Source organism: Panthera uncia, chromosome D1 (genome assembly GCF_023721935.1).
Source record: "Panthera uncia isolate 11264 chromosome D1, Puncia_PCG_1.0, whole genome shotgun sequence".
Taxonomy (NCBI): Eukaryota; Metazoa; Chordata; class Mammalia; order Carnivora; family Felidae; genus Panthera; species Panthera uncia.
In genome coordinates, this window is record NC_064808.1 from 58177832 (window position 1) to 58203968 (window position 26137).

At 40.2% G+C, this 26137-nt stretch overlaps 2 protein-coding genes across 2 annotated transcripts in view; one reads left to right on the forward strand and one right to left on the reverse strand.

Moving 5' to 3' along the window:
- The first annotated feature begins 6007 nt into the window (after window positions 1–6007).
- Window positions 6008–20282, forward strand: AQP11 (aquaporin 11). The gene is made up of 3 exons (XM_049652759.1): window positions 6008–6956; window positions 14090–14206; window positions 19942–20282. The coding sequence occupies exons 1-3, from the start codon at window positions 6335–6337 to the stop codon at window positions 20019–20021; spliced, it is 819 nt and encodes a 272-aa protein (XP_049508716.1). The 5' UTR covers window positions 6008–6334; the 3' UTR covers window positions 20022–20282.
- The window catches only part of CLNS1A (chloride nucleotide-sensitive channel 1A), a 37392-nt gene continuing 25457 nt past the window's right edge, over window positions 14203–26137 (reverse strand). The window contains exon 7 of the mRNA XM_049652779.1: window positions 14203–15234. The gene's annotated coding sequence lies outside the window, so the exon portion shown is untranslated. The remainder of the gene's footprint in view (window positions 15235–26137) is intronic.

A 26137-nucleotide genomic window follows, 5' to 3' on the forward strand; every position in this document is an offset into this window, starting at 1 on the left:
AAGCCTCTCTCCATTATCCAATATGGCTAACCACTCCTCCACTTCAGCATTTGTGCTGTTGTGGGTATTGCAATGCAAAACACCTGCTGGGTTTCACTGAGCAGTTTTCCCATTGCTAATAGCATTCATTCTATGATCCCATCAGAGTCTGGTCCCCTCAGATTCTATCTCTTACCCCTGACCCTTTCACCTCAACCCTGGGACACCTGACACACATACATCTCCCTCTCTGGCCCCATTTCCCACCATTCTCTCACCTTACTCACTCTGCTTTGCCCACTGGCCTCCTCCCTTTTGCTGCTCCCTTTGCCCTAACGGCTTTCCTAGAAAACCACATGGTTTGCTCCCCTACTTCTACAATTTTCTTCTCAAATATCACTTTATCAGAGAAGGCTTCCTTGATAGTCTGTATAACTATATAAAATAACACAAACACACAAAGTCCCAGTAACTGTCCATCCCCCTTATCCTGCTTAGTTTTGTTTTTTTTTGTTTTTTTTGTTTTTTTTAAATTTTTTTTTCAACGTTTTTTATTTATTTTTGGGACAGAGAGAGACAGAGCATGAACGGGGGAGGGTCAGAGAGAGAGGGAGACACAGAATCGGAAACAGGCTCCAGGCTCCGAGCCATCAGCCCAGAGCCTGACGCGGGGCTCGAACTCACGGACCGCGAGATCGTGACCTGGCTGAAGTCGGACGCTTAACCGACTGCGCCACCCAGGCGCCCCTATCCTGCTTAGTTTTGATTTGTAGCACGCCTTACCACTCATCATGTTGCTATAAAGGTGAAGGAGCTGGTAGCTTCTTAAAGTGTTCTTGTTGGGAGGGCAAGGTTCACTTGGTGGGGCATTGGTTCCTCCATAGGAGATTGTTCCAGGAAGCATTAATTATGTATGTTGGCTGGGGATAACACATGTTAAAATAAATCTGTGGAAACGTATTTTTCATTCTTGCTGCTCTTACTCCTCAGCACTTTGTCTCTCTTCCCCTTCATATATTTTAGGATTCCTGCTTCTTCTGGTTTCATCTGATTTTAGTGTTTTTCATTCATGGTAGGAATCCTAAACCCAGAGTGCATGGAAAGGCTTCAAAAGGACACATGAATAACTTGAAATTATTGGCAAGATTTTGAGGGTATGTTTGTTTTCTACGGCAAAGGTCTATGGCATTGATCAAATGCAAGGAGTCTATGACTTCCCCCACCTAAAAAATGAAAAACCATAACTGTACAGATGACAGCTGAATATTCCCCTATCTTAATATGCATAATACTTAAACATTGTTTAATACTGTCTTTCTCAATAGCTTAAGCACCAAGAGTAAAGAGATAGTATTTATTATTACAGTGCCTAGTGTACTGGCTGACACCTAATGCTCAATAAATACTTGTTGAATGAATGAAGACTCCATGGTGATAAAAAGCCTATTAGTCATTCTGTCCATAACCTTCATTGAACAAGTATTGTTCTGGGGCTAGGGTGTCTCTTGACAGATCCATTTAGATTTTGTTCTGCATCTAGAGATAAGGGAAGAGTTATCCTACTAAAAAATGCAAATCTCACTTTTAACATAAAAGAGCCAGTCATAGTACACACTGTAAGAAAGGTTGAGTAAAGATGAAATAGCCAGTTGAGCATCAGAAATGGAACAGTGAAAAGGAAGTTAGGTGGAGTGAAATTCAGAAAGAGGTAGCTCCGTAACTAGAACTCAAAGAGTTGATAAACCTGGCAAGAATCAGATTTGTCCAGTTAAATTCAAAAACAAAAATTTAGGCATACATTCAAAATCACCAGTCCCATCATTAACGACAAAAAGAAGTTGAAAAACAAGTTGGTTGAGGTTTATATTTCTAACAGATGAGGTGTAATGAAAGGGACTTCTGGCATCTGTGTACTTAGTTTTAACTTTTATATTAAAAAAAAAAACAACACTCTGACTCAGGTAGTTAAATTGCATTTGGGGAGTGTGTGTGTGTGTGTGTGCGCGCGCGTATTTTATAAATTTTTATATTTAACAGATTTTAAAGAGCTTCACAGATACCTTAGCAATAAGTCCTCTTAGCTTGTAGACCTGTTTTTCAGGCAACAGCGTCCTTCACAGTAAATAAGGGACTGCAACAACAGTTGCGAAAGAGTAATTGGTTGGCTCTGCTTCCATTCATTCTGCAGGAAAGCCAAACTTCCTTATTTCCTCCCAAATGGTTTTGTGAAGTCCCAAGTGCCCCTCCAGAACAGTTGTCTTCACTGCCATTTTCTTCCTGACTGCCCCAGCTCTGGCTCTCTGTAGAAACCCCTCTTATTCTGTTGAGGCTTAAAGGGCAGGCAGGCCTCTGATAGCTGCTGAAAGAACTCAGCAGTTGCTGGTGCCCACACAGAACTGTCCCAAGGCAACTGAGATCTTGTGCTGAAGCTTTTCTTCCTAAATAGTTGTGGTAATTTTCACCATCTCTTGTCATTGCCAGAATCACCGGGGCCAACTCAGGCTCTGTTGAAACCACCTGGTGTTCCAATTCTACTAAAAAAAAATTTTTTTAACAGCAACTCCGATGCTATATGATATTTTATTTTTAGCAAACTTCTAATTTTAGTTATAGATTAAAAAACAAAAATAGTTGTAGATTTACAGAAAAGTTGCGACCGCAGAAAGTTATATGCCCCACACAGTTTTCCCTATTATTTTGTTTTTTTTGTTTGTGCTTTTGTTTTTTAAGTTGATTTATTTTGAGAGAGAGAGAGAGAGAGAGAGAGAGGAAGGGAAGGGCAGAGAGAAAGGGAGAGACAGAGAATACTTAGCAGGCTCCACGCTGTCACTGTCAGTGCAGAGCCTGATGCGGGCTGGGCTCAATCTTACAAACCGTGGTATCATGACCTGAGCTGAGATCAAGAGTCCAACGCTTAATTGACTGAGCCACCCAGGCACTCCACAGTTTTCCCTATTATTAACATCTTACATTACTATGGAACATGTCATACTTAATGAACCAATATTAATATGTTACTATTAACTAAAGTCCCAATGTTATTCAGATTTCCTTAGTTTTTATCCAACGTCCTTTAGCTGTCCAAAGACCCATCCATGAAACTACATTTGTTTATTTAAATTTTCTTTACATTTTTTTTAAGTAGGCTCCACGCCCAATGTAGGGCTTGAACTCACAACCCTGAGATCAAGAGTCAGATGCTCTACCAACTAAGCCAGTCAGGCACCTTTATTTATTATTTTTTTTGCGTGCATTTAATCTCTACCCCCAACTTGGGGCTCAAACTCACAACCCCAAGATCAAGAGTCGCATGCTCCTCCAACTGAGTCAGCCAGGCATCCCAAGACAATACATTACATTTAGTCATCATATCTCCTTAGGCTCCTCTTGGCTGTGACAGTTTCTCAGACTTCTCTTTTTATGACTTCAGCAATTTGAGGGACACTGGTAGGGGCATTTTGTAGAATAGCCCTCAGCTGGGATTTCTCTAATGTTTTTCTCATGATTATATTGGGGTTATGTGTTTTGGAAAGGAAAACCATTCTCATTACGGGCCATTCTCATTACGACCTATCAAGGGTACATACTGTCAACATGACATCACTGTTGATGTTAACCTTGATCCTTTAGCTGAGATAGTGTTTGTCAAGTTTCTCCACTGCAAAGTTTCTCTTTCTCATCTTCCCCCCACCACACCTTTCCATAGTATTCTCTTTGAAAGTAAGTCAATATGCATAGCCCACACTTAACAAGCAAAGAGCTATGCTTAGACTCCTTATTCAATTATTTATGTATATAACTTCATGGATATTCAGTTTATACTTTGAGTTATAATCCAATACTAATTTATATTCTCAATCCGTGTAAGTCATTCTTTTTCACAAAGATACTGGTCTTGGGAACTGGAATTTTAAGATCTGGGTTTGCAAGATGCACCTCTGTCACCCATATCAACAGACGATTTTGCTGAAGGAATTAGGGTAATTTGAGATTTTTGTTTCTGAATATAGAGATTGATTTATGTGATGTGAAATACTCAATTACAAGTCATTGGTTTTCTTCTGCTCTTGTTCTAATTGAAATGATGCCCCAGATCTTTTTAATGACAATATATAATATTAAAATTTCTAATCAAAGTTCAAAAGACTGAGTTTTCTACATGGCTCTTGCTAATGACAGTGAATTATCAGCAGAGCAGTAAACAAAATATATTCACATTCTCAAGTGACTTTTAGTAAAGGGGAGCAATGAAAGGGTTACACTCACAGGACTGATTTAAAAGCTACCCCTTTGGACAGCAGCGACTAGTTTTAATTTACTCTAAATTCTTCATCAGGCACCAATGCAGGAAAAAGGAAAGGTGCAAGTGTTTCTTTTCATTATTTTTTTAATGCTTATCTTTGAGAGCGGGAGTGGGGGAGGGGCAGAGAGAGGGGGGCTGAGAGGATCCCAAGCGGGTTCTGCGCTGACAGCAGCAAGGCCCATGGGGGGCTCAAACTCACACACCGTGAGATCATGACCTGAGCCGAAGTCGGTCGCTCAACCGACTGCACCACCCAGGCATCCCCAGTACTTATTTTTTAATGCAGAGAATGTCTCTCGGCACCCCCCCCCCACACACACACACACAATTCGGAGTTGTAAAGAGAACTTTCATTAGTTATAAAAGTGCAAGTTGAGGGGCTCCCGGGTGGCTCAGCCGGTTGAGCTTCCGGCTCTTGATTCTGGCTCGGGTCACGATCTCAGGGTCCTGGATCAGGCCCCTCAACAGTCTATGCCCCGAAATGTGGAGCCTGCTTAGGCGTCTCTTGCTCGCTCGCACTCTCTCCCTCCACCCCTCTCCCCTGCTGGTGTTTGCGCTCTCGCTCGCTCGCGCTCTCTCTCTCTCCTTCAAACGAAAAAACAGGACAAGTTGAGAAAGGGGAGGAAAGCTGAAGAGAATCATCAAGAACACCTGCCAAGTGCCCTCTTATCACTGGAAGCTCAGGCTAATTATTCCTCTCATTTTGTTCCTCTCTCCTAAGAATGTGGACTCTTTTCTTGGTCAAGAGAGCCCGGTGGCGGCAAGACGGAGGTGGGACAGGGCTGAGGCATTTGAGCCTGCCTCCCACCCGCCTCTCCCCTCCGCAAACTCTGACACCTGTGGCATTAGCTCAAAACCAGACTAGGTGCGAGGTCGGAGGAATCCCTGACCTTCTCCAACAGCTCACTCACAATGGGCCGCCCCAGATAGGTGAGCTGTTGAGAGTGAGCCGCGGCGGCAAGAGCCCTGGACTCTGGCATTACCAGACTTTAAGCTAGCACTTACTGAACACTTTCTGTGTGCTCGGCTCTCTTTGCTAGTGTTTTCATGTTATTTTGTTATTTGAGAGAGAGGGGAGAGAGAGAGAGCAGGGGAGAGGGGCAGAGGGAGAGAAAGAATCCTATGCAGGCTTGGGGCTTGATCACAAAACGCGGGGATCATGACCTGAGCCAAAATCAAGAGTCCAGTGCTCAACCCACTGAGCCACCCAGGCGCCCCTTCATGCTTTTCCAAACAAATTGAGGAGGTGGGTCCTATGACCCACAACCCTGCGAGGGAGCTGAGGAAAACTAAAGCTCAAGGAAACCCAGTTACGTGCCCATGTTCACACAGGCCAAACCCCGTTCCCTCGAATCCAAAGTCTACTCCCGCTAACCACCCCTGGCCTCTGCGCCCCACCTCCGTCACCTCCCGTCTTCTCAGTCGCTTCATTAATAAAAACGAGGTGGTTGGCCGAGATGATCTCTAGGAGTCATTCCAGTAGGGCGGTTTTACCGGTTTAGGAACGAGGAAGGAAAACCAAGGTCTTCCCTTCAAACCAAGTGTCAAATCGCAGCGAACGCGCGCGTTTCCATTCCGTGCGGGTCGAAAGCGCCCTCAGCCCCGGCCTGGGGTCCTGGGGTCCCCGGTGCGGCTGCTCGCAAGGGCTCACGGGCCCCCGCGCGCATGCGCAACGGTCCCGGCGCGCGGCGTCCCTTCGCACCCTGCCGGACTCGCGCCCGCTTCCAGTCCCTAAAGGAGGCCGAGGGGGCGTGGGCGCTTCCGACCCCCGCAGACCGTTGGCCCTTCAGCTAGTGCCCTAGCAGAGCTTCCCTTGCCGCCCCTCCTCTCCCCTCCTCCCCGGCTCTGGTCCCAACACCCTAGCTCCGAGTCGGGGAGGGGGGGAGGACTCCTCCAGCGCGACGCCCGGGGCCCTCCTTCTGGCCTAGAAGTCGGCCCGCCCCAGGGGCGTGAGGAGGGGGCGGGGCTGAGGACTTGGGGACTTCGGACTCCCGCCCCTAAACTGCCTTTGCCAGAGCCAAGCGGGCAGCCTAGTCTGGCCGGGAGCGAGCCATGACCGCGCTGCGGGGCCTCTGGCCCGAGGTGCAGGACAACTGCACCTCGCTGGGGCTTATGCTGTTGCTGGTATTGTTCATGGGGCTGGCCCGCGTGGTCACCCGGCAGCAGCTGCACAGGTTCACGATGATCCACACCTTCGTCTTGGAGTTTCTGGCCACCTTCCAGCTCTGCTGCTGCACCCATGAGCTGCAACTGCTGAGCGAGCAGGAACCCGCGCACCCCACCTGGCCGCTGACGCTAGTGTACTTCTTCTCGTTGGTGCATGGCCTGACCCTGGTGGGCACCTCTAGCAACCCGTGTGGCGTGATGATGCAGATGTTGCTGGGGGGAATGTCCTCCGAGACGGGTGCCATTAGGCTGTCGGCTCAGCTGATTGGTGCCCTGTGCAGCAGGTACTGCGTAAGCGTCCTGTGGAGCCTGGGGCTGAGCAAGTATCACCTCGACGAGAGGAGCTTCGCTTGCAGGAATCCCATTCAAGTGGACTTGCCCAAAGCGATCATCACGGAGGCCATCTGCTCCTTTATTTTCCACAGCGCTTTGCTGCACTTCCAGGAGGTCCGAACCAAGCTTCGTATCCACCTGCTGGCAGCAATCATCACCTTTTTGGTCTACACAGGTTTGTTATTCCCACAAAACACATGGCATGTCCGGAGCCTCTATGACCTGAGGCTCTAAGTTCATTACCAAGGTACATTTGAAAGCCCTACACATCTGCGATGTCAATATTGGTATCTCCATTATTCTGACCATTTTGCAGCGTGTTCTTTACCAGTAGTGCAGACATCTAGATCCTCCATTCAGGAGCCATTACTGTGCTGAAACTGAGATCTTGTGAGATATTGCCAAGGGTTCAAATATCCTACAAAGGGATAGTTTTAATGGTAGAGAAGAAAGATAACTTATCAGCTACCTCTTCCCTCATGCCAACCTGACACTCTGAAAAATGATCGTGAGTTTAAAAAGCTCCTTCCAGTTTAAAGCACAGGCTACATGACTGGTTAGTAGTCAGAGGGAGGAGTAGAAGTTCTGTAGTTTTTAGTTCTTTTTATTTTTTTTAATTTTAATTTAATTTATTTAGTTCTTTTTCTACAGAATTAAAGTCATTTCTTATTTCCTTAACAAATCATCTTGAGTTATAGAAGAACTTTTAAGTGGCCTATAAAGAAAGATGTGTTTTGAAATTAAAACTTGCTTGAAATTAAAGATGCTTTTTAAAAACAAATAACTTGAGAAATCTGTTGATTTCTTGCAACCGATTTGTCTACTTTGACAGATGTCAGATGCAGTGGGTAACCTGGATATCCTAAATGGGACAATAAAATCCAAAAAACAAAATTTTAATGATGAAATGTGTCATTTTAAATGATTACAACAAAGTAGCTTCATTGAGACTATATAAAATGTTTTGGAGACAGGACTCTGATAAAAGGAAATTAGTGGTAAGAGTCTATCTTCTACCCATTGGAACTATAAATAGAAGCAAACCTAAGGATAAGGTCTCCTAAACATTTGCTTGGCTTCCCAGGATAAAAATGAAAGACTTTTCAATCCAGCTTCCCTCCTTTAGATCTAGTACTATACTTTGTGTAGACACAGATGGAAATAAAAGGTATAGAAGAGAGGGAAGCATATATGTATATTTGAGGGGTTGGTGAATAGCTGCTTATTAAAATTTTAGGTTTTGGCTAAAGAACAAGCATGCCACATGGAGGAAGAGAATCATCTCTTGCAAAAAGTTATGTCACTGTTTAGCTCTGTACTTATATAATTAATGGTGTATCCTGAAGTTTTCCAGATAATCCCAACATAAAACTAGAGTTGAGAACCACTGCTCTCATCCAGACTTGTGCTGGCCAATTTGGAAGCCACTAACCACGTGTTTATTTAGATTTAAATTAACTAAAATTAAATATTCAGTTCCTCAACTACAGTAACCACATTTCAAGTGGTCAGTGGCTAGTGGGTTAAGTATTGAGAGCACAGGAGACTGTTTGCAGGGGTAGAACCTAATAGACAACTATGAATTACTATTGTTACAGAAATTGATCTATTGTTATCTTTCTTTTCTGCCAATATAAGGGAGATAAGAATATTCATCAGGCAATATACCAAGAATACAGGAAATATATATGAGTTATCTTAGTTAATCCTTAGAAAAACTCACTGATGGATATATTATTCCCATTTTAAGTAAAGTGAGGCTCACAAAAGTCAAATGTCTTATCCAAGGTCACACAGCTAGAATGTGCTGGAATCATGGTACTGACATTAAAGGTTATACTCATTTCATTATCAGCATTCCTACACTGCATTCCTCAAAAGTAACAAAAATATGTACATACAATTGAACATTCTTCAGCCATAAAAAGGTATTAAGTTCTGATAAATACTGTGACATGAATCAACCCTGAAAACATTATGCTAAGTTGAATAAGCCAGACACAAAAGGACAAATGTTGCAGGACTGCACTTATAAAGAAATCCAGAATAGGCAAATTCTGGATAGCCAGAGAGTATAGCCAGAAAGTATAATAGAGGTCACTAGGGACTAGGGGACAGAGAGGAATAGGGACTTTCTTTAATGGGTACCGATTTCCTATTTGGGGTGATGGAAACGTTGTGGAAATAGTGGTGATTGTTGAACATTGTGAATGTAATTATTGCCACTGGATATACACTTAAAATGGTTAAAATGGTATGTTTTATGCCATACATATTTCACCATAATTAAAACAATTTAAGTTACAAAAAGATTCTGTTGGCAAATAAGTTTGGCAAACACTGGATTAAACAGATTTTCTAATATTAAGACTTTAAAGAGCCTTTACTGCTCTGTATACACTGCTGTATATTGTGGAACTACAAAAGGAGAATATGGAAGTTTTTCAAACTTATGGAATCATTTTGTCTAGGAGTATGTAGCAGAAGAGAATACACTTTGGGTGTTGCTATACTAAGCCATTTCACTCTCCATTATTTTCTATGTATATGACATAACTTTAGACCAAAGTTGTTCCAGATGGAATGAACTGTCTTGGGACTGGTTGAGTTTCTGTTTTATCAGGCAGAAGTGAGGCTTTTGTAAGAAGGATTTAAGAAAGGATAGGGAAGGAAAGCCAGGGGAAGGGTCAGCTAAGTCAGGTCTCATTACAAGCTTGATATGTCTTTTAACTTCTAAGATACTATTGGTACTGATTTGACATAGTTGCATGCTGGGATGTTTCTTTAATCACTTGTACTTTGAGAGCACTGAGAAGTCACCAGTACAGGTCGCATCAAGGTAACTGGTTTTGTGTTTTAAGATTACAGAACATAACAGTCCAGCAACATGGCCCAGGCTCCTCCAACAGCCAGTGACCATGTGTCTGGTTCTCTATTTATTGATTTAGCACCCTCGACTTTTGATGTGCACATGGAGGCCATTGATGTTATTACCACTTAACATGTATTCATTGTCTTCCCAAATAAAGTAAAACAAAAATGCTATGTGATTTATTAACATATTAGAGCTATAAAACTATTAATGTAAATTTCAAGCAAATCTTCCTTAATTTAGATTTTGGGAGAATTTAGTTCAATGAACAGGATAAGACAGAGGTGCATTCATTGTATAATTACAGTTGACCCTTAAGCAATGCAGGGGTGAGGGGCACTGACCCCCTACACAGTAAAAAATCCATGTATGACTTTGATTCCCCCCAAAATTAATAGCCTACTGTTGACTGGAAGCCTTAACCATTAACAGTTGATTAACATGTATTTTGTATGTTATATGTGCTATATACTATACTGTTATAATAAAGTAAGCTAGAGAAAAACATTAAGAAAATCATGAGGAAAATATGTTTACATTACTGTACTGTATTTGTCAAAAAAATCTGCATATTAGTGGACCCATGCATTTCAAACCCATGTTGTCCCAGGGTCAACTATAATTAGACATTGAAAAAAAATCTGGTATTTTACACGTCTAAGTTGTCTTTATTACTGCACCTTTTCATTTCCTTTGTAGAATTTTTAATTATATACTTGTTTCCAGAGCTCTTCCTCCACCAGACAGAAAGCTTTATGAATACAGAAACTAAAATTGTTTTATTCATTATAACATATAACCAGGTCTTGACATTGTGTCACCTGTTACAAATAAATAGTATTTTTGGAATGAGCGAATGAATGAATTAGCAAATACTCTATTCACATTAAAAAATAATGCAGAAGAAATAATATATATCTGGTATTTTATATTTTACACCTAAGGGCTTTAAAATTGGCCTAATACATTGTTTGAAAAATTCGTAGTATTTTTAATTCATTTCATTACTACATTCAGGAGTTTTTGGTATCCTTCTAAATGATGAAGAATATAGGTAAGGTTATTTGTCAAAGGAGAAGGGAACTAAGTCCTTTACATGTGTTTGCTTTCAATACAATAACCATATGAAATAAGTGCTAAATTACAAATGAAAAACTGCTTCAAACAAAGGTTCAAAACATTTATTAATATAGTGGCTAAGGGCACAGGTTTGGAGTTGTACTATGCCCTTAGAAGAGATGCTTAATTTAGGCCTGCTTCCTCATCTTTTAAATGGAGAATAATAGCATCTATCTCTTGGGACCATTATGAGGAATATAATGTGTTTTAAGTTCTTAGCATAGTACCTGGCACAAATATTCTGGTCACTGGAAAGGGCTAGCCTCCACTGTAAATTAGTTCATTGACGTTCTGGCTTATACATGAGTCTTGTGATTGTAATTAGTGTCATCCTGTCATAGAGAATTTGGTTCCCTTTAGGAGTATTGAGAAACGTTAGTATCTAGAATTGCCAGATTTGTAACTTGGACTTTGACACAGTCTTTAACTGTGGTAATTTCACCAAGTTCGTGCTGTCCTGTAAGACTCTGGGCAATCAGCCAGCTCTATCTTCCCATTGATACCTCTTCTTCAATATATATTTATTATGACTTCTCCCCTTCAGATGTCAATAAATAGTAACATTTTTCAAAGCCATTTTGTTAGTCCTGTGCCTGATGAATTCACATTTAATTACACAATGCATGAATGTGTTTGTTCTTTTTGTAAAACATTGAAACACTACCGATGAGACTAAAAGTGCCTTTTGACTGCCACCATCCATGCCTGTCCCCTCTCCCTCCTTGCTTGCTCTTCCCACAAGGATAGTCCTCTGCACATGCATGTGTGTATGTCTTTCCAAACTCTTTATGTGATTTATTATACATATAGATAAGACCCTATATAAACTATTGTTTTATGTATGTTCATGTTAATGTAAAAGGTATGATGCCTTTTTGCAGTTTACTTTTTTTGGTGGTGGTCATTTAGTGGTATCTTGGAGATCTACCAGTGTTAAAGTAGTAAAGAGATTTCTCTCATTATTTCAAAATACTGAATGTAATTCCAAATTATGAAGCTTGCTTACTTAGCTACCTTCTTATGAATGGACACTCAGGTTTCCCCCAGTTCTTTGCTACTATAAACAATGTTGTGTATGTCTACTTGTAAACAAGTATCAGTAGTTCTCTACAACAGCAGTTTTCAGCAGGAAAACTCCCCAGGCAACACTCAGCAATGTCTGGACACATTTTTAAATGTTACAATGGTGGGGGAGATGGCTGTGCTGGCATCTAGTGGGTAAAGACCAAGGATGCTGCTGAACATCCCACAATGCATACGACAGCCCCATGCAAAAAGAGGTATATAGTCTAAAATGTCAAAGCCAAAGCCACATGTTTTGGGCTTTTGTTGACACAGAACCTACTCCTGATGAAGAATTTCTGTATCAGTTAACTATTGCTTAAAATCATGATTCTGTGGATGAGATGGAAATTCCTCTGAGATCTTATAGCTGGGCAGTTGGCAGTGCTAGAAGAGCCCAGGTAGCCTCACTTGTGTCCAGCAGTCGGTGGCAACTGTCAGCTAAGGTGCCTCAGTTATACTCCATGTGGATTCTTATCCTCCAGCCGCCTAGACCAGCTTACTTACATGGTCCGGGCACTGTGCCAAGAGAGCAAAAAGTGGAAGCTGATGGATTTACTGAGACCTGTAATTCACTCAGCGTCACTCGTCATGTTCAGAATTAGCACAGCATCACTTCTGCTGCATTCTGTTTGTCAATGCAAGTTGAAAGCCAGTCCATATTCAAGAGAGGGGAATAGACTTTACCTCTTGGTAGGAGGAGCAGCTTCACCACGTCACATTCAATAGAATTAGACATGTGAGGATTAGAAGATAAGGAGAGTGAAGTAGTTTGAATTTTAGGATGGCAGAAGACTGATAGATCGTGTTCTTGGACTTAATGGAAATAACAAAGACCTAATGGGAACACCAAAGTGAGCTAATTATGAGGGTGGTGGTTTTCTATTTTACTGATGCATGTCTTAAAAAAAAACAACCACAGGTCACTAATATTATAATAGCTTATATTACATGGTATTGTAAAGACCTGTGTAAGTCAGTATCTTTTTACCCATAATGTCTAGTATATAGGAACTCAATTTTTTTATTGAACTGAATTGACAATCCTGTTGGTGCTTGGCAGTTGCAGGTCTAACATTCCGGGATTGACTATTCAAGAATGATTCTGAAGGTCTATGACATGGTATCATTTAGAATTGCTGAGACGTGAATATGAGTCATGCTGTGAGGCTGGTGTGCTAGGAAAAACTCTTAGCCACGGAGTGAACTTAGTTCACTGGTCAATGTGTTCATCTTGACATGGCTTGTTTTCAGCCTTATCGAGTATGAAATCTCATTAGTGAAATCTTATGAAAGGGTCACTTAGTTTCTAATTTTACTGCATTTTATAAAGGCAACATACTCTAGTGGCACATGGCAGGGTAAAATTTGTGAAGATCTTGGGATCTGTCTCTGTGGCTGAGTCAGAGGCAGATGTGTGTGCCCAAGCTTCCACACGGAAGAAGCAACAGAAATGTCATTGTCTCAGGAATATTCTTAGAGTGTGTTCTGAAAAGCTGAGCCACACGTCTGTTACCACCAGACAGGAAGTCCAGCCTCCTCTGCTTTTTCTCACTTGCTTGTGAGGCCAGCCAGAAGTACAAACTCCTAGGCCCCATGTCAGAGAACCTGGGTGTAGAGCTGTACCATTAATCCTGAAAAGCAATCAACAGTTAGAATTTGTGCTTATCTTTCCCAGCTGTACACGACCACTCTTTTTATTTAAAAAAATTTAGTAACCATTTTATTCACATGCCATTCACAGTCCCTTCTTCAGGGTTCTCTCTGTTGACAAGTAAAAACAGAGTCAGTGATAACGCTTTGGTCCATTTTACTTTTGTTTTAAACACAAAGATATACTTAAGTCCAAGAGGATTCTGGGGCATTGTATCCATTTTAAATGTATTTTCATTTTATTTTCATTATTATTCATTCATTTAAATTGGTGAATGTTAAGAAGGGCAGCCAAGTCTCCCATTTCATAAACTTGTAGGAACAATAATAGAGTAGATTAACTTTCAATGTGCATTCTGTAATACATAGGAAAAGCACTGGATTAAAACTCTTATGTCCTTTTTTAATACCTGGCATATTATCATCTATAATCTATTTTTATACTCTATAATATGCACGGTGGTTCTGCAAAGGAAGATTATAGCATAAGAATACTTAAACACCTAAAACAAAGTAGTTGTATCTAGTAACCCCTTTATTTCTAGTTACATGAAAATGTAAAATATATGGTTTGGTATCATTCTGCTTAAAATGTATTACAGGAGGAAGTCTAACAGGAGCTGTATTTAATCCAGCTTTGGCACTTTCACTACATTTGAAGTGTTTTGATGAAGCATTCCTTCGATTTTTTATAGTATATTGGCTCGCTCCTTCTTTAGGTAAGCATATTTTTATTAATATGATTAAAAGATTAGGGTATCTTAAAATATGATAGGAAGTATCACTGTAACATGTCAATTACCAAAGCCAGAGTATGTACAAAAAGAAAATGAAAAAGGTAGTTAACATACCTGAAATAACGCTTTATGTGTACAGTATCCTTTAGAACTTTTTATCTTCAAAGAAACAAAATTACGTAGTTAAGGGTAGTCCGTTCCATGCATGATACCACCTTAAGAAACCCTCAGATATATGGGCCAAAAAGTGAGGAGTCATTCCTTCCATTAAGAAAATAATTTTTCTGGGGCGCCTGGGTGGCTCCGTCGGTTGGGCATCCGACTTCAGCTCAGGTCATGATCTCGCCATTCGTGAGTTCCAGCCCCACATCGGACTCTGTGCTGACAGCTCAGAGCCTGGAGCCTGCTTCAGATTCTGTGTCTCCCTCTCTCTCTGCCCCTCCCCCGCTCACACTCTGTCTCTGTCTCTCTCAAAAATAAATAAAACGTTAAAAAAAAAAATTTTTTTTTTTTTAAATAATTTTTCAAGAGTGCCTGGCTGGTTCAGTCTGTAAAGCATGCGAGTCTTGATCTTGGGATTGTGAGTTCGAGCCCCACACTGGATATAGAGATTACTTAAAAAAAAAAAAAAAAAAAAAAAAAACAATGCCTTTCTTTCGTGCTAAAGGAATTTTTTTTTTCCAAATTTGACTCATTTTGCAGAAGAGCATCTCATGAAACAATGGATACCTGTAATAAATATAGTTTTAAAATTATCCACAAATTGTATTCCTGTTATTACTATCTGGATCAGTTATATAAAACAGATATATAAAAACAGATATGTAAGATATATAAAAAACAGATATATAAAACAGGTGTATAAGTTATCAGCATTTCTTGATTTTGTTTCATCATCTCTCTTACGCCTGATTATAAATTGTAACTATAAATGAATGTGAGGATGCCTGGTCTTTATTATTTCATCCTTCTTTTTGTCCACAGCAGTTTTTGTTTCTTATTGCTCATTTCTGTCAAAAAAAAAAAAAAAAAAAGAAAAAAGAAAGAAAGAAAGTTGGGTATATCTAGATGGGAACATTGGCATAATAGGTTTGACTAGCCGTCACACCTGACTCCTCCTGTTCACCTTCCATGCTTTTATTTCACAGTTAGTACCTGTTATGCTCAGTCATGATATTTGTGGACCTAAACAACCTAAACATGAAAAATGCCAGAGAAAATCTGTATTTTAAAGTGCTAACAATGGCAGCTGTTGTTCAGTTCTGCAGATTGCTCGTGTTTTCCAGTAACTTCTTTAAAATTTTCTCTACTCTTGATTTCAAAAAATTAAAAAGGTCATTGAAGTTCATGAAGCTATAAAGGTCACTAATTGGATAAGTCTACTGATAGTTTTTGTTTGGAAATATTCTCTTAAAATGTCATATTTACAATCCACATGTATTATTAATGTTATATATTTGTTATTGTGCTTTAACTCTATGTTAACAGTAGGCCTATGACTAAAGAATTATTTCATCCATTACTTGAAAGAATACTAAAAAGTAGTGCTTTCCAAAAAATTTTTAAAAGGAACAAAAATAAAAGTAAATAAAAGGAAAAAAAAAATCAGAAGTAATGACATTTTCTGTAAAATGGCCATGACTTTGTTCCCTCCCTCCTTCCTTCCCTCCTTCCCTTCCTTTCTCCCTCTCTCCCTCTCTCTCTCTTTCTTCTTTTTTTAAGCAACCTCTATGCCCAACATGGGGCTTGAACTCACAACCTCCAGATTGAGAGTGACACCCCACTAAGCCAGCCAGGCACCCAATGTTTTTTTCTTTAATCAATGTTTTCCAGCCTAAATCACTTAATAACTTCTTCCTGGAAGAATATACTAGAAAAAAATCTCATGATAGACAAAAAGGAACAGTCACTTTGGACGCTTTAGAAAGTGTACAGACCAGAGAGTAATAGAGTGGGGAAAGACTACATTCTGTTCATGTTAGCATAGTCCAAACAGCAAGGTAACATTACTTATAGCCATTACCAAAACATTTCATGGAACCACTTATCCCTCCAAATATCCAAACACCCAAAGAAAAAACACTTTTATTCATTTCTTTCTTCCTATTCAAGGAATCTTTCAAAAATGGCATTGGGGGGCACCTGGGTGACTCAGTCGTTTAAGCTTCTGACTCTTGATTTCGGCTCACGTCATGATCTTAGTTCATGGATTCAAGCCCCACATGGGGCTCTGCACTGACAGCGCGGAGCCTGCTTGGGATTTTCGCTCCCTCTCCCTCTGCCTCTCCCTGGCGCTCTCTCTCTCTCTCTCTCTCTCTCAAAATAAATAAATAAACTTAAAAAAGATCTTATAGGGGCGCCTGGGTGGCTCAGTCGGTTAAACGTCCAACTTCGGCTCAGGTCACGATCTCGCGGTCCGTGAGTTCGAGCCCCGCGTCGGGCTCTGGGCTGATGGCTCAGAGCCTGGTGCCTGCTTCCGATTCTGTGTCTCCCTCTCTCTCTGCCCCTCCCCCGTTCATGCTCTGTCTCTCTCTGTCTCAAAAATAAAAAAAAAAAATTAAAAAAAAAAAACGTTAAAAAAATTTTAAAAAGATCTTATAAAAAGAAATTGGGATTAAACTTTTTAGCAATTCTCTCTAGCTAGCCCTAATTGGCTTGTTGAAAATATACAAAGATTCTTTGTTGGCCTATGGATCTCCTAGCTTTTTTCTAAATAGACTTAACTGAAATTTGTTACAGCTTTTTGTTTGAAGAGGTATGTTCCTATGCTTCTTTAAGAAGTTTAGGAATGAAGAGCAATACAAGAATCCTTCAATAGATGTGGATAAGAGATATATGTGAATAAATTGCAGTTTTTAGAATATTGAATTCCAGCTCGCTGTTAAATTCTGTCATTCATTGGGGCGCCTGGGTGGCTCAGTCGGTTAAGCGGCTGACTTCGGCTCAGGTCATGATCTCACGGTCAGTGAGTTCAAGCCCCGCATCGGGCTCTGTGCTGACAGCTCAGAGCCTGGAGCCTGTTTCAGATTCTGTGTCTCCCTCTCTCTGACCCTCCCCCGTATTCATGCTCTGTCTCTCTCTGTCTCAAAAATAAATAAATGTTAAAAAAAAAAATTAAAAAAAAAATAAATTCTGTCATTCATTGAAGTTACATTCCGTTGCAAAAAATGGCACCAAATGAAATAAGGTCACAAACTATAAGAAGGATGGGAAAAATAAGAAATTGTCATTTTATGAGAGGCCTTCAAACAGCTAAGAGATGAGGCATCAAGACAAACAAAACTCTGTTAAAGCCACATTAGGCAATGCCATTGAGTGAGACGGAAGAGTCATCCCAAGATAGCTTTCCATTCTTGACCAAGCAGGGAGCAAACTATTCTTGGAAGCCATACTCTTTGTTTTTCTTCACAGCAGAGGTACTTATAATTCCTCTAATGGCTCCTGCCATCTTCCCAAAATTAATTTAAAATATTAGAAATGTTTGGGGTGCCTGGGTGGCTTAGTTGGTTAAGCGTCCAACTTTGGCTCAGATCATGATCTCATGGTTCGTGGGTTCAAGCCCTGCATCAAGCCCTGCATGGGGCTCCCTGCTGTCAGCATGGAACCTGCTTCCATCCTCGGTCTCCCTCTCTTTCTGCCCCTCCCCTGCTTGCTTGCGTGTTCTCTTTCTCAAAATAAATATTAAAAAAAAAAAAAAATATATATATATATATATATATATTAGAAATGTGACAATAATAATGCATATAGAATTCTCTACACATTCCATAAAATGAAAATTAGCAAATTCTATTTGCTATGAAAATGAAATTACATTTTGGAAAAAGGTTTAAATATAACAATCTAGCTTTGATTTCATAAAGAAAATGTCAAATTTTGTGGGTCAATTAACATATGGATTGTTTTTTTTTTTTTCCATTTAAAGCCTTTGGTCGCAAAACAGACTCATTTTTCAACAGTATATTAAGCTTATCCATATGCTAGTTAAACCTAAGGTTTCCTGTTTTGATCAAACAGGACTAAAATAATATCAATGTGCATGTGACAGAACTCATTCTTAATCTGAGTTTAAGCTAATTCAGAGCTTTAAGCCTAAATGTGTTAAGATAAAAACATTAATTATTGCAGACTTCCCTTTCAAGACAGTGATGTGAGCCCTGTGACTATCTCCTCCAGCCCTATTCCCTATGGAAAATCAACCAATAGCCACCTGCTAGATTTGCCTGGTGTGACCTCAAAAATAAAGATTTACTAATGCATGACTTTTTAAAACATATTTTAAATTGTAAATTTTTTTTTAACGTTTATTTATTTTTGAGACAGAGACAGAGCATGAACGGGGGAGGGGCAGAGAGAGAGGGAGACACAGAATCAGAAGCAGGCTCCAGGCTCTGAGCCATCAGCCCAGAGCCCAACATGGGGCTCGAACTCACGGGCCATGAGACCGTGACCTGAGCTGAAGTCGGACGCTTAACCGACTGAGCCACCCAGGCGCCCCTTAAAACATATTTTATTTTTAAGGTGTAAAATTTCAGCACTTAAATTTTCTGTTTTGTGCTTGTTAGAGCTCTAGTAGCTATTAATGTTGTGACTGATGAAAAAAGAAGGAGAAAGTCATGTTTGAGCATTCTAAATGAAAACTGAGCACTGTCAGTTGCTCTGTTCTCCCAGTACATGTCTGGGGCATGGAGGGGACACAGTGTTGCCATTTTATTTTTATTTTTTATTTATTTATTTATTTTTAAATGTTTATTTATTTTTGAGACAGAGAGAGACAGAGCATGAATGGGGGAGGGGCAGAGAGAGAGGGAGACACAGAATGGGAAGCAGGCTCCAGGCTCTGAGCCATCAGCCCAGAGCCCGACGCGGGGCTCAAACTCACGAACCGTGAGATCATGACCTGAGCTGAAGTCGGACGCTCAACCGACTGAGCCACCCAGGCGCCCCCAGTGTTGCCATTTTAGAGAAGAGCAAATGGAGACTCAAGTCCAGAGTTTCTAACTCAGGAGGTCAGTAATAGAGCGAGAACTAGAACTCCAGATCTTTCTATTTATCCTTTTATTCTCCCTACCCCACCATCCCCCCCCTCCAAAAGAGAGAGAAAGCAGGGGAGGGGCAGAGGGAGAGAGAGAATCTTGAGCAGGTTCCACGCTGAGCCTGACACAGGGCTCGATCCCACGATCCTGGGATCATGGCCTGAGCCAAAATGAAGAGTTGGATGCTCAACAGACTGTGCCACCCAGACACTCCTATTTATCCTTTCAATTCATTGTTTAGATCCTTCTAGTTTTACCGAGTACACACTGTTTTTAAGGATTCATGGTTGAAGAAAAATAATGTGAGAATGTTAGATTAAAAAATATCTACTGGTTTTGGGTGATGGGGATTAAGGAGGGTACTTGTTCAGATGAGCACTGGGTGTTATATGTAAGTAATAAATCACTAAATTCTGTTCCTGAAAACATTATTACACTATATGTTAACTAACTTGGGTTTAAATAAAATTTTTTTAACAAGTGTTCTTGAACACACACACACACACACACACACACACAAATAAAAAAAAAATATCTAAATGTTTCATGTAGAATTGATGCAGCTAACTCTTTTAAACATAGTTTTCCAAATCTCTATGTATATAATCTTAAATTATAGCCACTGAGTGATTATGAACTTCCTTATAGATTGTTTTTATTTTACTCTATTTTGTCTTTCAGGTATATTGTTGATGATTTTGATGTTCAACTTTTTCCTTCCATGGCTGTATAACAACCATACAGTTAATAAAAACGAATAACTATTCCAAAAGACTCAGACTAAGTTACAGGACAGTCAAGCTGGAGGTGATAAAGATTTTATCACCTCATATTCAACATCCTGGCTGCACTGGACTCATCAATGTTTAGCTTCCTCTGAGGAAGCTGCCTTGTAGTTTTCATCACTGGAACTGAAAGAAAAAATTACTGTGAAAAGGAGATATCCTGTGTTTCTCAGTTAAGACTTGTTCTTTTGAGTGTGTATTAAATGCTGCTAGAAAAGGCATTACATGAAATATAAATCTCAAGTGATAATTATTAATTTTGATGGGAAAAAAAAAGCAGAGGGGGAGAAGGGAAGGGAAGTGATGGTAGGACCACAGACAGAGTGTGTACCAAGTATCATCTGAATGAACAGGATTTTTAACCAATGTATGACCAGTCATGCTTACAGACCCAGAAAGGGTACTTTTCAGCCACTACCTCACACAGTGATACCATCAGCAGTGTCACCTATCAACAGGAAAGTTGCTTGGGGAAGTAGATTATATATCCACTCACACTCAAGGGGTTTCCTAAATTTTAAATATATTCTAATCTAAAATATTTTCTCTAAACAGACAATCTCACTAGCTTTAGGCAGGTTGTTATTCTTGAAGAGAATAAACAAAGCACTCACAAAAGGCAGGAGTTAAGCTTTTCACATTCTCATTTGATCCTAACAGCTACCTTATGTAGTAGGTAGGGCATGTATTTTTAATCTCCACTTTACAGATAAGGAAACTAAGTCCAGAGGGGTTTGCTGTCCTGACTTAGGTCAAAAAGACTTCTATTTCAATACAAAAAATTTTCTCAGTCATCATTATGACTTAAAGAAAAATTGAAGATTTTGAAGCAACGTTAAAGATTTTATAATCTTTAAAACCTTATTATAATCTTTCAAATCTTTAAAATTTATTTAGGAATTAATTAGTTTTTGTTTTGTTAGGTTTAAACAGCCTGTAAGTTTTCTTCCATTAGCTTTCTTTTATTGTATGAGGTCTCCTTTTCCTTAAAAGTTCAGGCCATAAATAAGGGTAAGTGCATTTCTCTTCACAGGAAATTCCATTATCAGGGTTAGAATTGAAAGTAAAAAAATATGGGGTGAGATCAGATCTGTTTAAGTAATAATTAAGCAACTGATAAATTGCCAGGTAATGTAAGTGCTGTTTCGTGATCAGCTTGTAGATAGTCACTCTCTTTACGCCTGCAGACAGGACTGAACGGCTCAGGCTACCTGGCAAGGCAGCGAGTTTGAGGATCATGGACTTTGACTCATGAACTTAAAAATACCATAGTCGTTTCTCTTTTAAAAAGCAGAATTCATGAAACTGTTACAGTGGCTAAACACAGTTTTATTTGGTCTGCACAGTATTTTAAAATAAATAAAAAGCTAGTATTTTAGTCTTGTTCACGTGAAACTCCAGTTCTGGCTTCTTGAAAAACCCAAAAGATCTGGCAATACTAGGCCTGAGTCCTATCATGGCAACACAAAATAAAGGTTGTTCCCTTTAAAATGATCCCTCTGCCACTCCCTATGTCTTCCAAACATGAAACTGTGTTTCAGTTACTGTTTCGTGAGTAGTATTAATTTGTGAAAACACCCAGCCCTCTAAACTCGTCAGAATTTGGGTCTGAGACTGTGGCCTCTCAAATAGCAGTTTCCTCTACACCACCTCTGACACTGGGTCTGGAGGTGGAAGACTCCTCTCTCCTCATTGCTGCTTCCCATCTGTTTTCCTCTGCTCCCTCATTAAAATCCTGTCATCGGGCCGTGCCATTTGCCACCTGGGTACTTCTTCATGCAGTCATCTGCCCCAGAATGCCCTCAACATCCTCCCCCTTCCCCCCCGCTGGCCATGCCGTTCCTTTAAGGGCCTAGTTCCTGTCTCACTCTCGCCCTCTACCGCCATTCCAGTTCTAGCTCTTGGGGATTTCAATACCCACAAAGATGACCGTTCCAGTGTCCTGGCCTCTCAGTTCATTGGTTGGACTTGAAAAGCTTTTCAACGATTTTTTTCCTTCTGTTTTGCCTCAGCTACAACTTTGTTCATAAACTTCAGCTTGTCTTTACCAGTAACTCACTCTTGTAGGATCTCAAACCTCTAACCCCTCCTAGCTTACTCACTCTGGCACCTCATTTGCAGTGATCCTTTGACCTCCATGGAGAACCCGTCTCCACTAACAACAACACCTTTCCACATCTCTCACCCCTCTCACGTATCCCCCTTCTCCTAAAACAGCTTAAATTACACACTTGCAGAGAATCTTAACTCCCTTGTTCTTTTGTCTCATTATATTCACATGGCTTAACCACAATTTGATTAAACCCAGCTGTCTGCTTATTCCTTGCCTGCACCTGAACATGAACTAGAAAAAAAGAGAAAAAAAAAGATACAGCAGTAGGACAATTCTTTCAGAGGTTTGCCGTAAAGAGAAGAAAATGTGGGCGGTAGTGGAAGGGGGAAATTAGGTCAAGAAAGAATCTTTTTTTAAGATGGGAAAGATCTTGGCATGTGTATATTCTGAGGGGAATGATGCAGCAGAGAGAAGGTATTTGATGATGTAGGAGAGGAAGGGGAGATTTCCCAGGTCCATAGTTCTTAATAGGTTAGTGAAGACAGAATCAAGTGCACAACTCTGTGGTTGGTCTCAGCTAGAAGCAAAGCTAGATCATGTACAGTAGCAGGAGAAAAGGTAAGCACATGCGGGCACAAGAAGAGTTAGATAGGCAGATGTGCCCTGAAGCACTCTAATCAGGGCTTCAGCTCCACCATGCTTGCCAAGCCCCTCAGTGACTTCCATGCTGATAAAGCAAGTTCTTGTCCTTATTACCTACCGGCAGCATTTGATAAAACTGATTGTATCCTCCTGAAAATACTTCATTTCCAGAAAATCACTGCCTTCTCAATTTCTTCTGTTATTTCCTCCTCTCCCCAAACTAAATGATAGTTTCCCAGGAGTTAGTCCTCTGAGCTCTTTTCTATTTATAGTTATTCTCTTGGTAATTTCATCCAGTCTTGAGGCTTTTTTAATAAATGATTTAAAAAATTTTTTTAAGTTTATTTATCTTAGAGAGCACATAGGCAGGGAAGGGCCAGAGTGAGAGGAGGAGAGAAAGAATCCCAAGCAGACTCCATGTTGTCAGTGAGGAGCCTGACGCAGGTCTCAAACTCACGAACCATGAGATCATGACCTGAGCCAAAATCAAGGGTTGGATGCTTAACCAACTGGGCCATCCAGGCACCCCCCAGTATTGTAGCTTTATAGCAACTATATCCTAATGAATGCCAAATTTCTATCTTCAGCTTGTACAACTTTCCCGACTCCAGACTCCTATCCATCCATATATTTGGTATCTCTACTTAGTTGTCTGATAATTCAAGTTGATACATGCAGCTTTAGCTAATTCAAACTGCACGGAGCAACTGGGTGACTCAGCCTGTGCTGTTAGCACAGAACCTGCTTGGGATTCTCTCTCCCTCTCTGTCTACCCTGCTTGTGCTCTGTTTCTATCAAAATAAATAAATAAACATTTTAAAAAACCAAACTGCATAGCATATCCATTCTTTTATTTTTATGTTTATTTATTTTGAGAGAGAGAGTACACACACACACAAGTGGAGGAGGGGCAGTGAGAAAGGGAGAGAGAGAATCCCAAGCAGGCTCCGCACTGTCAGCACAGAGCCCTATGCGGGGCTCGAACTCACAAACTGTGAGATCATGACCTGAGCCGAGATCAAGAGTCAGACACTTAATCAACTGAGCCACCCAGGCGCCCCTCCATTCTATTTTTAAAAACTTTTTTTTTTAAGGGGTGCCTGGGTGGCTCAGTCAGTTGAGCGTCCGACTTTGGCTCAGGTCACTATCTCACAGCTTGTGAGTTCGAGCCCCGCATTGGGCTCTGTGCTGACAGCTCAGAGCCTGGAGCCTGCTTCTGCTTCTGTCTCCCTCTCTCTCTGCCCCTAACCCACTCACATTGTCTCTCTCTCAAAAATAAACAAACATTAAAAAAATAATAATAAAATAAAATAAAAACAATTTTTAAGTTTATTTTGAGAGAGACAGAGTGCAAGTGGGGTAAGGACAGAGAGAGAAGGGGAGAGAGAATCCCAACAGGCTCCACACCATCAGCACATAGCCTGAAGTGGGGCTCAAATTCATGAATCTGAGCCAAAATCAAGAATCGGACTCAACCGGCTGGGCCACCCAGACATCCCTAAAGCAATGCTTCTTGTACATGTCCCTCTACATGTTTCTCTAGGGTATGTAGGCTTTCCTACTTTGCATTATGGCCTACTAGCACAGTTTAGTACAAGCCTTCATTTACTTACTTTTGTCCAGATTACTCCAATAACTTCCTGTTGTTTTTTTTAAACATTTTAATTTTTTAAAGAAATGTCTACACTCAACGTGAGACTCAAACCTAAACTCTGAGATAAAGAGTTGCACGCTCTACTGACTAAGCCAGCCAGGTGCCCCAATAACTTCCTATTTCTAATGCTTGAGTGATCCTATTAATCAAATCATGCCACCGCTTCCTATTTTAGACCTAAAGACATGTCTTCCTCTAATTAACTCACAAAATTACAGGTAACTTGGGGTGCAAAATATTAATGTTTTAGGAAAAATTACATATGAAGTAAGTTTGACTACTGACATCACTGCCCTATTTAGCAATTTTCTGTGAACTAGTTATTTAAAACTACACTGTAGCAAAGCTGTACTAAATGAATGCTAGAGCTAGAACAACTATATACCATCCTACATAATGAATCATTTTCCGGGGCGCCTGGGTGGCTCAGTCGGTTAAGCAGCTGACTTCGGCTCAGGTCATGATCTCACGGTCCGTGAGTTCGAGCCCCGCGTCGGGCTCTGTGCTGACAGCTCGGAGCCTGGAGCCTGTTTCAGATTCTGTGTCCCCCTCTCTCTCTGACCCTCCCCCGTTCATGCTCTGTCTCTCTCTGTCTCAAAAATAAATAAACGTTAAAAAAAAAAATTAAAAAAAAAAAAAAGAATCATTTTCCTTGTAAAAGCATACAGGATTCCACAACTTCTGACTTTTAAAAGACATAGTAAACAAAATGAAAAGACATCACAGACTAGGAGATTAATATCTAGAATATATAAAGAACAGATCAGTAAGAAAAAAAAACTTAAAAATTGGGCAAAAAATATGAAAAGTCCAATGTACACAATAGGAAGGTGTTCAGTCTCACTAGTAATCAGGAACATGGAAACTACAATCACGATGAAGCCTTACTTTCAAATTCGTGAGATTGGCAGAAAATTAAGTCTGGATATATTAAAAGCTGGTGAGGATATAATCAATAAATGTTATTCCCTAACATGGCAGTGTAAATTGCCCCAACTGTTCCGGAGAACAGGTTAGCAACATCTAGCAAAGTTAAGAACTGTTTTTAATGAAATTTCCATTTCTGGGATTAGTAGAAATCAATGTTTGTGGGTCTGGTGGGAAATGTATTATTGTAGGCATAACGGGAAGTCGGAAAGGTACCGCAATAGAGAAATGCACACGTGTGCATGAGGCATGCACGAGGATTTCTGCTGCAGCACTGCTTTCATAATGAGTAACTGGAACCTTAAATGCCCATCAAGAAAATGGATGAACTGTGCTATAGTATAGAGCTGCCTGTATCAACTCGGATAACATTTTTATGTGCTCAGTAGGAAAAGCAGCACAAGGATTCAAATAATGAACGTTTAAAAACATGCAACCCAATACCACAGTGTTTAGATGCTACATACATGTGGAGCAAAAATGCAAACACATACATAGTTATGACAAATGCCAAATTTGGAACAGTGGATACTTCTGAAGGGGAGGAAGGGAGATCAGGGGAATACAGAAATCTTCAACTGTGCTTGTATAATTTTATTTCTTAGCTGCATGTGAATATTTGGTATGTTACATTAACCTTTTACTATACCAAACATACTTCAGAACACAGGTTATTTATAAAATAGGTAGTGATAACCAACTTTTCCTTTACCTGCTTTAACTGCAGAGTTGTTCATTTATACAATGAATGATAATTATAAATTTTTAATTCTTTGAAACTTTATTTTTTTTAATTTTTTTTTTTTTAGCGTTTAT

Excerpts from the sequence above, each read along its gene's own strand:
- AQP11 (XM_049652759.1), top strand. The coding sequence starts at position 6,335 with ATGACCGCGCTGCGGGGCCTCTGGCCCGAGGTGCAGGACAACTGCACC. Across the intron at positions 6,957-14,089 it reads CACCTTTTTGGTCTACACAG|GAGGAAGTCTAACAGGAGCT; the intron begins GTTTGTTATTCC and ends AATGTATTACAG. Across the intron at positions 14,207-19,941 it reads TTGGCTCGCTCCTTCTTTAG|GTATATTGTTGATGATTTTG; the intron begins GTAAGCATATTT and ends TTTGTCTTTCAG.